Source organism: Ranitomeya imitator, chromosome 4, assembly GCF_032444005.1.
Source record: "Ranitomeya imitator isolate aRanImi1 chromosome 4, aRanImi1.pri, whole genome shotgun sequence".
Lineage (NCBI taxonomy): Eukaryota > Metazoa > Chordata > Amphibia > Anura > Dendrobatidae > Ranitomeya > Ranitomeya imitator.
In genome coordinates, this window is record NC_091285.1 from 306,505,572 (window position 1) to 306,519,993 (window position 14,422).

A 14,422-nucleotide genomic window follows, 5' to 3' on the forward strand; every position below is an offset into this window, starting at 1 on the left:
CATTCAGGCCTTTTTTAAAGCTGTTATAATGTCTGCCATTACTACCTTTTGTGGTAGGACATTCCACAGTCTGACTGATCTAACTGTAAAGAACCCTTTCCTATTTAGCTGCCGAATCACCTTTCTTCCACCCGAAATTAGTGGCCCCTGGTCCTTAGTATGGTCCTTGGTAGTAATAAGTCATGCACCAGTCCTTTGTACTGACCACACATATATTTATACAAGTAAATGAGATCCCCTCTAAGGCATCTTTTTTCTGAGCTAAGCAAGCCCAACTTTTCCAACCTCTCTTCATGAGAGGCCTTCCATCCCTTGTAATAATATAGTTGCTCGCCTGTGAACTGACTCTAATTTCTGAACATCCTTTTTTAAATGTGGAACTCAAAACTGGATCCCATATTCTAGATCTGTGATTTATAAAGTGGTGATAATACGTTGAGATCATGGGATTTTATCTCTCTTCATACACCCTAAAATATGGTTTGCTTTTGCGGCTGCTGTTAGATATTGAGTACTGCTGTTCAGCTTACTTGTAACCAAAATACCCAAGTCCTTCTCCTGTTCTGTAGTCCCGAGTATACTCCCATTTAATGTATATGCAGCAGTAGAATTACTCCATCCTAGGTGTATTACTCTACATTTATCTACATTAAACCTCATTTGTCAAGTGTTTGCCCATTCAGACATCCTATCCAGATCAATTTGCAAAATTCTAATGTCAAGGTCAGATTTTAGTATTCTTCATCGTTTGGTGCCGTTAGCAAAGAGTGACACGTTACTCCCAATCCCATCCACAAGGTCATTAATAAAGAGGTTAAAAATAATCCGTCCTAGCACCTAGCACAGATCCCTGCGGTCCCCACTGCTGACTATATCCCTCTTAGAGAACGCACCATTTATGATGACACTTTGTTTCCTGTCATTTAGCCAATTCCTTACCCATTTGCATATAGTTTCCCCCAGTCCTTGCTTCTGTAGCTTCAGTATAAGGCCGGAATCACAGCTCTGGTGCCAACACTCCAGAGTGGAGCGTGCAGCCGCACAGCAATACATGGAGCTGCACGCTCTGCTTTGGAGTGCCAACGCCAGTGCTAGGTTTTCACCTGCGAGACTCAGCCGTATCTCGCGTATGTGTGATCCAGGCCTAAGGCTGTTATGTAGAACTGTATCAAATGCCTTTGTAAAGTCCAGATAAAGCACATCAGCCACATTACCAAAATCCAGGTTTGCATTTACCTCCTCATAGAAAAGAACATGTTAGTTAGACATGACTTATTCTTCATAGATCCATGCTGGTTGTCAGTTATTATATTATTCTCTGCAATATATTTCTGCAGGTCATCTCTTATAATGCCCTTATTGGGCACTATGTTATATTTTGGGGTGATTTTGCAGAGCTTTTTCGGGCAGATGTCAGGTGAATTCACCTGAAAAAGACATTGTCTGCACATACCATTAGAAGTTTTAAAAACATCATCTTACAAACCAAGAATGTTTCTGCGTAAATTTTTACAAATGAAGTGCATATTGAAATGTCCACTTGAAAACAGTTGAAGATCAATTAGTTTGTGCCAAAAAAGAGCAAAACAGTTGACTAGAAAACACGGTGCAGAACTTATATTTTTCTTGACCTAAATTAAAAATCTGTTTCTAACCGTTGGCCAGAATGAGAACAAGTGTTATGTCTGGAAGTAATTGCTTTTCAATATCCCAGCATATTTATCTTATTTTCTTTTCCTAAAATGCCAACATATATTATTATTATTTTTATTGCAAAGTCCACCGAACTTCATTACTAATTGTGTTTATTGTACTTTCGGGATGTGCCGTATTTTTCTTGAACCGAGTAATGGAATGTGTCAATGAAATTTGAAAACTGACCTGCAATTACTTGAGAATTCTGAGAGACAATGACATGATTGTTGTGGGAAAGTTTCCTACTGTTAAAAGTATGTTGTGCAAACGTATACTAAAGGCTTATGTGGGCAGGCAAATGAATGTTGTAAGGAGATCGAGCCAGTGCATTCATTTTGTTTACTTTGGTTTTCACTGTCTGCCCGCTTTCACCGAAAAACTTGCTTGGAGCAGACTGTAGCAGACCTCTCTCTGTCTTTTCATAATTGATCAGGGGATGACTGCCTTCCCTGAGGGTTAAGACGTGGCAACTTTTTCTGTTTGCTCAGCATCTCAATGCAATAGTTCAAACATTGTTCACACCAGCTGGCAGTGTAATGCCATATGCACATCTTGTCAAAGCAACTGTTGTCATGGATACTAGACACTATCTGGGAAACCAGCTCATTGATTCTGTTATCTTTTTTTTCCCGAATTTTATTGTTTTGTACATATACATTTTTATTTTAGGAAGGACTTTTCTTTAAAAATTAGGAATGTTTTAACATGAAGGGTGCTACAGTAAATATACCCTGTTTATGATTGAGACTTTGATTAAAAGCAGCAGGGCTCCCATCATTTTCAGACTGAGAACCAACATGGAAATGTAATATAAAGTGTGTTATAGCAAGTTTACATTTTCTACAACTCTGTTCCAGATATTGTATTAGATTAAGCATTCCCCATCACTTAAAGAGAAGAGGAAATGAAATTAAATCTCCTACTGAGACTCAGCAATTCCAGGTCAAGCCCATCTAAAAACAAAAGGCACAGCATTTGCCAGATCTGATGCTTGACTTCCACTTGTGATGCCATACAGACCCTATTCACTTTCGAATGGGTCTTTCTAGTTCCGACAAAGTGTTTCTTTTTGACTATTTTGCTTTAAAAAACAAGACTGTGGCCCTATAATTTCTTTCCACTAGAAATCTGGCATAAAACTGTTGTAGAAAGTGTTTTCAACTCATCGCTCAAAAATATTTGGACTCTTGACATTTTTACACCAACTTTGAGAGTTGAACAGAGTTTAATGGAGGGGAGTGGCTGGGCATGGCCTTACAGAAGCATCATAATTTATGCTACCAAAGTGACAAATTAAGTCTAAAAAGTACTCTGTCACATTTTTGATGCTGATGCACAGCAACTAAAAAAAAGTTCCAAATTCATTACGAGGTGAATGCGCATGCATCTACATGAATTTGGCACATCTTTTTTTCAGCGTTTTCAGCATCAAGACAATTTTACAAAGCGCCAGTATTGATGAATTGACCCCTTTTGTGATGAAGGCTTTCACTAGAGACTACAACTCATATGTAAACAGAGCCTAAACACATTAACATAACTGTCTGCCATACAGCCACGTTTTGTTCCACAAATGGAGTACACTGATATAGATTCCATAGTTACTTAACCAAAATTGTCATCTCTGCTATCTCCATGATTGTACTATTCAATGTTGTACTTCATCCCATCTGCCTATCTGCTCTTCAAATCCATTGAACCGAAAGGCTGATTTTGACTTCGATATTGCTAGATAATGATCTAATTAATGTATACAAGAATATAAATTACGGCTCTGTTACCCAGGCATATTACTTCATGACATTGAGAACCTTATCATTTCAATTCTTTGTCCTAAAAAATTGGATTGACAGTGTATAACACTAAATAATTTTACTAGGGAATTTCCCCATATAGATAGTTAGATTGAGTTTCATAGTTTCTGAAAACATTAGGATAAAAATAATTATTTCATTTTTTTGTATGTTATTTTGTACATAATGAGAATAATAGAGTGGATTGCAGGAGGGGGGGGAATATCATAAAGCACTGAATCACAGATTAAATGTTCAATCGGTCAATCCAATCAGCATTCCCCCTGTAGTACTGCATTTACAATCAGTCTAGTATTTACTATTTTCCAGAACAAATAGATGGAAATAGATGAAAAAATGGAGAAAAGTTTAAACAAACAAACAAACTATTGTTATTGTTACCAACTAGGAAATAAGTTGGATTGATATTAAAGTCTTGAAGTAAAAGTCAAGCTAATTAACATCAGAATATAAATAGCTGGCAAGGTTATTGCTGAATCTGATAATTATAATAAACAGCAGCAAGACTAGCACTAGTCAAAATGGAAAATTGATATTCTTTTTTATAAGTTGTGCATAATAATTTTTTTGCATTTGAGAAGAATAATATTTATCAATTTCTCATAATTTTTTCTTCATGTTTCTTTAACCCCTTTCTGACCTCGGATGGGATAGTATGTCTGAGGTCAGATCCCATGCTTTGATGCGGGCTTCGGTGGTGAGCCCGCATCAAAGCTGGGACATGCAGCTGTTTTGAACAGCTGACATGTGCCCGCAATAGTGGCAGGTGGAATCGCGATTCACCCACCGCTATTAACATTTAACTACCATCGGGCCGGAAATGCGCTCATCGCTGATCCCCATCACATGATCGGGGGTCAGCGATGCATCGGCATGACAATCAGAGATCTCCTTGAGACCTCTATGGTTGTTGATTTCTATGAGCGCCACCCTGTGGTCGCCGCTCATAGCAGTGCAGGTATTCAGCTACATAGGAGCGATCTGAGTTTTGCTCCTATGTAGCAGAGCCGATCGAGTTGTGCCAGCTTCTAGCCTCCCATGGAGGCTATTGAAGCATGGCAAAAGTAAAAAAAAAAAAGGTTTTAAAAATATGAAAAAATATAAACAATAAAAAAAATCAAAATCAAATATACTCATTTGGTATCGCCGCTTTCAGAATCGTCTGGTCTATCAATAAAAAAAGGATTAACCTGATTGCCAAAAGGCTGTAGTGAGAATAAAATTAGAAGCGCCACAATTGTTGTTTTGGTCACCGAGACATTGCATTATAATGCAATAACAGGCGATCAAAAGAACATATCTGAACCAATATGATATAATTAAAAACGTCAGCTCGGTACGCAGAAAATAAGCCCTCATACAACCCCAGATCATGAAAAATGGCGACGCTACGGGTAACAAAATATGGCGCATTTTTTTAGCAAAGTTTGGAATTTTTTTTCACCACTTAGAAAAAAAAATAAGCTAGACATGTTTGGTGTCTATGAACTCGTAATGACCTGAAGAATCATAATGGCAGGTCAGTTTTAGCATTTAGTGAACCTAGCAAAAAAGCCAAACAAAAAAACAATGTGGGATTGCACTTTTTTTTGGCAATTTCACCGCATCCAGTGCCTCGTGTCTACCACTTTCCCTGGTAAGCGTCGCTCTCGGTTTCATAAACGTGTTTGGGTTACTTTTACATACTTATACCATTTACGATATTGAGCGGTTCTCTGTCTACATTTATATACATGTGTGGGGCTGACAGTTGGCACCATGACACTAGTTGGTATTCCATGTAGCATCAGAAATTTAGGAGAAGGGGGATTTTGTAATTTTTTTTTGTCTTAAGCTGTTGATATTGGTTTGGCCTGTAACTTTAGATTGAGTCTTGGTTATGGGCATTGCTCATACTTTGGCTGTGATTCCTAAGCTCACTATCATTGGTTATATCCACTATTCTTGTTCCTCTTTCAAAAAAACTTGATGTAAGTTTGAGTGAAGTATTCTAGAATTTCTGCAAGGCTAAGTATCTTTAAGCAGGAAACAATCTGTTTGCCAGCTCTACTGGTGCTGCGTTCTGGGTGACCACTAGGTAGGTTTAGAGGAGGCCCTGGATAAGAAACAATGCTGTATGCATTTGTGTTGAAAGTAATTACTTTCAGCTTTTCCATTGAAATGTGTGGCTTTTGTTAGAAGAAATATCCACCAATTCTGTAACAGGATGCAGCAAATGCTTTTATGGACCTACGCCCTCTAATGGGCCAGTGAATAATACATATTTTTTTATTAAAGTATAAATGTAAAAATTGATAGAACAGCTGTTCTTTAAGCATGTCAGAGCACTCGTATGCATAAATTACCCTATTTTCACTATCTTTGCCCTTTTCAGTTTAGTGAATATTTGACAGACATATCCATCATATTGTATTTGTGAATCTGTACTGGAGTAATTGCTCAGATACTTCATTGTAGGTAAATGGGTAAAAGTGCTGTACAGAAAAATGTATTATCATTCTTTGAGACATGTAGCTTTTTTGCTGGAGCATGTGGTATTGTGCATGATAGGATTTCTAGAGCTAATATCTTGAAAAATATTCTAATTGGAATAACACTATGTTAGAAGCAACATATGGAATAAACAGGTAACAACAGCTATACCTTTGAAACATGCCAATCACCAAGACCCAGTGTTAAACCTGCAGCAGGACAGCTACACACTTTATTAGATCTAAAATATTTAGATACATGCCAATCACCAAGACCCAGTGCTAAACCTGCTGCAGGGCCCCTACATACCTTATTCCACCTATAATATTTAGATACATGCCAATCACCAAGACCCAGTGCTAAACCTGCAGCAGGACAGCTACATACTTTATTCGATCTATAATATTTAGATACATACCAATCACCAGGACCCAGTGCTAAAACTGCTGCAGGGCCCCTACATACCTTGTTCCACCTATAATATTTAGATGCATGCCAGTCACCAGGACCCAGTGCTAAATCTGCAGCCGGGCCCCTACATACCTTGTTCCATGTACCATATATACTCGTGTATAAGCCGAGATTTTCAGCACTTTTTTGTGCTGAAAATGACACCTCGGCTTATACACGAGTCATGGTCTTGAAAACCTGCGGGAGAGGGGGAGAGGAGCGGCAGAGCAGCTGTAGGAGCCAGCGGCTGTGACATCATACTCACCCTCCTCGCGCCATCGCTGAACGTCCCTGCATATCCATTGTCCTGGTGCCGCAGCACTTCCTGTGCTTGAGCGGTCACGTGGTACTGCTCATTAAGGTAATGAATAAGCACGTGTCTCCACTACCATAGGTGTGGAGTGCATATTCATTACCTTAATGAGTGGTACCACGTGACCGCTAAGCACAGGAAGGGCTGCAGCACCAGGACAACGAAGATGAGGGATGTTCAGCAACAGTGCGAGGAGGGTGAGCCGAGCTGAGCCATGCATACAAGGATGGAATGAGAGAGCCCAGCTATGCATACAAGATGGGACGGGGGAGCCATGCATACAAGATGGGACTGGGGGAGCCATGCATACAACAGGGGGAGGCCGCACAGAGCAGGACAGGACGGGAGAACCACACATACCAGGATAGGAATGAGGGGACAATACATACCGAGCTTATACTCAAGTCAATAAGCTTGCCCAGTTCTCCGTGGCAAAAATAGGCGTCTCGGTTTATACTCAAGCATATACGGTACATGCCAATCACCAGGACCTAATGCTAAATCTGCAGCAGGGCCCCTACATACCTTGTTCCATCTATAATACTTAGATACATGCCAATCGCCAGGACCCAGTGTTAAATCTACAGCCGGGACCCTACATACCTTGTTCCATCTATAATACTTAGATACATGTCAATCACCAGCACTGAGAGTTAAATCTGCAGCCGGGCCTCTACATACCTTGTTCCATCTATAATACTTAGATACGTGCCAATCACCAGGACCGAGTGTTAAATCTGCAGCCGGGCCCCTACATATCTTGTTCAATCTATAATAATTAGATACATGCTGGTCACCAAGACCCAGTGCTAAATCTGCAGCCGGGCCCCTACATACCTTGTTCCATCTATAATACTTAGATACGTGTCAATCACCAGGACCGAGTGTTAAATCTGCAGCCGGGCCCCTACATACCTTGTTCAATCTATAATAATTAGATACATGCCCGTCACCAGGACCCAGTGCTAAATCTGCAGCCGGGCCTCTACATACCTTGTTCAATCTATAATAATTAGATACATGCCAGTCACCAGGACCCAGTGCTAAATCTGCAGCTGGGCCCCTACATACCTTGTTCTATCTATAATACTTAGATACATGACAGTCACCAGGACCGAGTGCTAAATCTGCAGCCGGGCCCCTACATACCGTGTTCCATCTATAATAATTAGATACATGCCAGTCACCAGGACCCAGTGCTAAATCTGCAGCTGGGCCCCTACATACCTTGTTCTATCTATAATACTTAGATACATGACATGTCACCAGGACCCAGTGCTAAATCTGCAGCCGGGCCCCTACATACCATGTTCTATCTATAATACTTAGATACATGACATGTCACCAGGACCCAGTGCTAAATCTGCAGCTGGGCCCCTACATACCTTGTTCTATCTATAATACTTAGATACATGCCAGTCACCAGGACCGAGTGCTAAATCTGCAGCCGGGCCCCTACATACCATGTTCCATCTATAATTCTTAGATACATGCCAGTCACCAGGACCGAGTGCTAAATCTGCAGCCGGGCCCCTACATACCGTGTTCCATCTATAATACTTAGATACATGACAATCGCCAGGACCCAGTGCTAAATCTGCAGCCGGGCCCCTACATACCTTGTTCCATCTATAATACTTAGATACATGCCAATCGCCAGGACCCAGTGCTAAATCTGCAGCCGGGCCCCTACATACCGTGTTCCATCTATAATACTTAGATACATGACATGTCACCAGGACCCAGTGCTAAATCTGCAGCCGGGCCCCTACATACCGTGTTCCATCTATAATACTTAGATACATGCCAATCGCCAGGACCCAGTGCTAAATCTGCAGCCGGGCCCCTACATACCTTGTTCCATCTATAATACTTAGATACATGACATGTCACCAGGACCCAGTGCTAAATCTGCAGCCGGGCCCCTACATACCGTGTTCCATCTATAATACTTAGATACATGCCAATCGCCAGGACCCAGTGCTAAATCTGCAGCCGGGCCCCTACATACCTTGTTCCATCTATAATACTTAGATACATGACATGTCACCAGGACCCAGTGCTAAATCTGCAGCCGGGCCCCTACATACCTTGTTCCATCTATAATACTTAGATACATGACATGTCACCAGGACCGAGTGCTAAATCTGCAGCCGGGCCCCTACATACCGTGTTCCATCTATAATACTTAGATACATGCCAGTCACCAGGACCCAGTGCTAAATCTACAGCCGGGCCTCTACATACCTTGTTCAATCTATAATAGATACATGACAGTCACCAGGACCCAGTGCTAAATCTGCAGCCGGGCCCCTACATACCGTGTTCCATCTATAATACTTAGATACATGCCAGTCACCAGGACCGAGTGCTAAATCTGCAGCCGGGCCCCTACATACCGTGTTCCATCTATAATACTTAGATACATGACATGTCACCAGGACCGAGTGCTAAATCTGCAGCCGGGCCCCTACATACCTTGTTCCATCTATAATACTTAGATACATGCCAGTCACCAGGACCCAGTGCTAAATCTGCAGCCGGGCCCCTACATACCGTGTTCCATCTATAATACTTAGATACATGCCAGTCACCAGGACCCAGTGCTAAATCTGCAGCCGGGCCCCTACATACTGTGTTCCATCTATAATACTTAGATACATGCCAGTCACCAGGACCGAGTGCTAAATCTGCAGCCGGGCCCCTACATACCTTGTTCCATCTATAATACTTAGATACATGCCAGTCACCAGGACCGAGTGCTAAATCTGCAGCCGGGCCCCTACATACCTTGTTCCATCTATAATACTTAGATACATGACATGTCACCAGGACCGAGTGCTAAATCTGCAGCCGGGCCCCTACATACCTTGTTCCATCTATAATACTTCGATACATGACATGTCACCAGGACCGAGTGCTAAATCTGCAGCCGGGCCCCTACATACCTTGTTCCATCTATGATACTTAGATACATGCCAGTCACCAGGACCCAGTGCTAAATCTGCAGCCGGGCCCCTACATACCGTGTTCCATCTATAATACTTAGATACATGCCAGTCACCAGGACCCAGTGCTAAATCTGCAGCCGGGCCCCTACATACCGTGTTCCATCTATAATACTTAGATGCATGACATGTCACCAGGACCCAGTGCTAAATCTGCAGCCGGGCCCCTACATACCTTGTTCCATCTATAATACTTCGATACATGACATGTCACCAGGACCGAGTGCTAAATCTGCAGCCGGGCCCCTACATACCGTGTTCCATCTATAATACTTAGATACATGACATGTCACCAGGACCCAGTGCTAAATCTGCAGCCGGGCCCCTACATACCTTGTTCCATCTATAATACTTCGATACATGACATGTCACCAGGACCGAGTGCTAAATCTGCAGCCGGGCCCCTACATACCGTGTTCCATCTATAATACTTAGATACATGCCAGTCACCAGGACCCAGTGCTAAATCTGCAGCCGGGCCCCTACATACCGTGTTCCATCTATAATACTTAGAAACATGACATGTCACCAGGACCGAGTGCTAAATCTGCAGCTGGGCCCCTACATACCTTGTTCCATCTATAATACTTAGATACATGACATGTCACCAGGACCGAGTGCTAAATCTGCAGCCGGGCCCCTACATACCGTGCTCCATCTATAATACTTAGATACATGACATGTCACCAGGACCCAGTGCTAAATCTGCAGCCGGGCCCCTACATACCGTGTTCCATCTATAATACTTAGATACATGCCAGTCACCAGGACCCAGTGCTAAATCTGCAGCCGGGCCCCTACATACCGTGTTCCATCTATAATACTTAGATACATGACATGTCACCAGGACCGAGTGCTAAATCTGCAGCCGGGCCCCTACATACCGTGTTCCATCTATAATACTTAGATACATGCCAGTCACCAGGACCCAGTGCTAAATCTGCAGCCGGGCCCCTACATACCGTGTTCCATCTATAATACTTAGATACATGACATGTCACCAGGACCGAGTGCTAAATCTGCAGCCGGGCCCCTACATACCGTGCTCCATCTATAATACTTAGATACATGCCAGTCACCAGGACCCAGTGCTAAATCTACAGCCGGGCCCCTACATACTGTGTTCCATCTATAATACTTAGATACATGCCAGTCACCAGGACCTAGTGCTAAATCTGCAGCCGGGCCCCTACATACCGTGTTCCATCTATAATACTTAGATACATGCCAGTCACCAGGACCGAGTGCTAAATCTGCAGCCGGGCCCCTACATACCGTGTTCCATCTATAATACTTAGATACATGCCAATCACCAGGACCGAGTGCTAAATCTGCAGCCGGGCCCCTACATACCTTGTTCCATCTATAATACTTAGATACATGACATGTCACCAGGACCGAGTGCTAAATCTGCAGCCGGGCCCCTACATACCGTGTTCCATCTATGATACTTAGATACATGCCAATCACCAGGACCGAGTGCTAAATCTGCAGCCGGGCCCCTACATACCTTGTTCCATCTATAATACTTAGATACATGACATGTCACCAGGACCGAGTGCTAAATCTGCAGCCGGGCCCCTACATACCGTGTTCCATCTATAATACTTAGATACATGCCAGTCACCAGGACCCAGTGCTAAATCTGCAGCCGGGCCTCTACATACCGTGTTCCATCTATAATACTTAGATACATGCCAGTCACCAGGACCCAGTGCTAAATCTACAGCCGGGCCCCTACATACCGTGTTCCATCTATGATACTTAGATACATGCCAATCACCAGGACCGAGTGCTAAATCTGCAGCCGGGCCCCTACATACCGTGTTCCATCTATGATACTTAGATACATGCCAATCACCAGGACCGAGTGCTAAATCTGCAGCCGGGCCCCTACATACCGTGCTCCATCTATGATACTTAGATACATGCCAATCACCAGGACCGAGTGCTAAATCTGCAGCCGGGCCCCTACATACCGTGTTCCATCTATGATACTTAGATACATGCCAGTCACCAGGACCGAGTGCTAAATCTGCAGCCGGGCCCCTACATACCGTGTTCCATCTATGATACTTAGATACATGCCAGTCACCAGGACCGAGTGCTAAATCTGCAGCCGGGCCCCTACATACCGTGTTCCATCTATAATACTTAGATACATGCCAGTCACCAGGACCGAGTGCTAAATCTGTAGCCGGGCCCCTACATACCGTGTTCCATCTATAATACTTAGATACATGCCAGTCACCAGGACCGAGTGCTAAATCTGCAGCCGGGCCCCTACATACCGTGTTCCATCTATAATACTTAGATACATGACATGTCACCAGGACCGAGTGCTAAATCTGCAGCCGGGCCCCTACATACCGTGTTCCATCTATAATACTTAGATACATGCCAGTCACCAGGACCCAGTGCTAAATCTGCAGCCGGGCCCCTACATACCGTGTTCCATCTATAATACTTAGATACATGACATGTCACCAGGACCGAGTGCTAAATCTGCAGCCGGGCCCCTACATACCGTGTTCCATCTATAATACTTAGATACATGCCAGTCACCAGGACCCAGTGCTAAATCTGCAGCCGGGCCCCTACATACCGTGTTCCATCTATAATACTTAGATACATGACATGTCACCAGGACCGAGTGCTAAATCTGCAGCCGGGCCCCTACATACCGTGTTCCATCTATAATACTTAGATACATGCCAATCACCAGGACCGAGTGCTAAATCTGCAGCCGGGCCCCTACATACCGTGTTCCATCTATAATACTTAGATACATGCCAGTCACCAGGACCCAGTGCTAAATCTGCAGCCGGGCCCCTACATACCGTGTTCCATCTATAATACTTAGATACATGCCAGTCACCAGGACCCAGTGCTAAATCTGCAGCCGGGCCCCTACATACCGTGTTCCATCTATAATACTTAGATACATGCCAGTCACCAGGACCCAGTGCTAAATCTGCAGCCGGGCCCCTACATACCGTGTTCCATCTATAATACTTAGATACATGACATGTCACCAGGACCGAGTGCTAAATCTGCAGCCGGGCCCCTACATACCGTGTTCCATCTATGATACTTAGATACATGCCAGTCACCAGGACCGAGTGCTAAATCTGCAGCCGGGCCCCTACATACCTTGTTCCATCTATGATACTTAGATACATGCCAGTCACCAGGACCGAGTGCTAAATCTGCAGCCGGGCCCCTACATACCGTGTTCCATCTATAATACTTAGATACATGCCAGTCACCAGGACCCAGTGCTAAATCTACAGCCGGGCCCCTACATACCTTGTTCCATCTATAATACTTAGATACATGCCAATCACCAGGACCGAGTGCTAAATCTGCAGCCGGGCCCCTACATACCGTGTTCCATCTATAATACTTAGATACATGACAGTCACCAGGACCGAGTGCTAAATCTGCAGCCGGGCCCCTACATACCGTGTTCCATCTATGATACTTAGATACATGACATGTCACCAGGACCCAGTGCTAAATCTGCAGCCGGGCCCCTACATACCGTGTTCCATCTATAATACTTAGATACATGACATGTCACCAGGACCGAGTGCTAAATCTGCAGCCGGGCCCCTACATACCTTGTTCCATCTATATTACTTAGATACATGACATGTCACCAGGACCGAGTGCTAAATCTGCAGCCGGGCCCCTACATACCGTGTTCCATCTATGATACTTAGATACATGCCAGTCACCAGGACCCAGTGCTAAATCTGCAGCCGGGCCCCTACATACCGTGCTCCATCTATAATACTTAGATACATGCCAGTCACCAGGACCCAGTGCTAAATCTGCAGCCGGGCCCCTACATACCGTGTTCCATCTATAATACTTAGATACATGACATGTCACCAGGACCGAGTGCTAAATCTGCAGCCGGGCCCCTACATACTGTGTTCCATCTATAATACTTAGATACATGCCAGTCACCAGGACCCAGTGCTAAATCTACAGCCGGGCCCCTACATACCTTGTTCCATCTATAATACTTAGATACATGCCAATCACCAGGACCCAGTGCTAAATCTGCAGCCGGGCCCTACATACCTTGAATTTCCATCTCGTGTAATACCTAGGCCTGAAGTTAAACTGTTACTTTGCACCCTCTAATGCTACATTCTTACTAATCATTTCCTATGTACAAATTATGCTGATCTTTGTCCATTTTACCTTAAAGCAGAAAATATGCCTGAGAATTGAAATAAATACTTTTGAGGTGATCAGGAGATTTATTTTGATCCAGCAGGGGGGTATCACTGCTAATGATAGCTGAAGGCTCTAGAGAGAGATCTTAATGACTCTTAGGGAAGTGCTACTTTTAATTAATATTAATTATAATTCTAAGTTGTAATTATAATAGGCTCTAATGGTGCTAGTCTTTAGGACATATCTAAACATCGTATTTGTAAATGAAGCAGTTGTTTTGTCTTTTTGTTCTTATATTGTATATTCTCAAGATGAAAATGTTTTGTGTATAAATAAGTATAACCCATGGAGGGCTTCATTTCTCTTATCTATTGTTTGTGCCTAGGCTCTCCAAGCAGCAAGACAGCTTCTTTTACAACAGCAAACGAGTGGATTGAAGTCTCCAAAGAGCAGTGAAAAACAAAGACCACTGCAGGTAC

General features: G+C 43.3%; 1 protein-coding gene across 12 annotated transcripts in view; it reads left to right on the plus strand.

Moving 5' to 3' along the window:
- FOXP2 (forkhead box P2) overlaps window positions 1-14,422 on the plus strand; it is a 476,937-nt gene that overhangs the window by 152,847 nt on the left and 309,668 nt on the right. For all 12 annotated transcript variants that reach the window (XM_069764830.1, XM_069764826.1, XM_069764821.1 and 9 more), the window contains exon 3: window positions 14,329-14,418. In XM_069764830.1, the coding sequence (XP_069620931.1) occupies window positions 14,329-14,418 (90 nt within the window). The remainder of the gene's footprint in view (window positions 1-14,328; window positions 14,419-14,422) is intronic.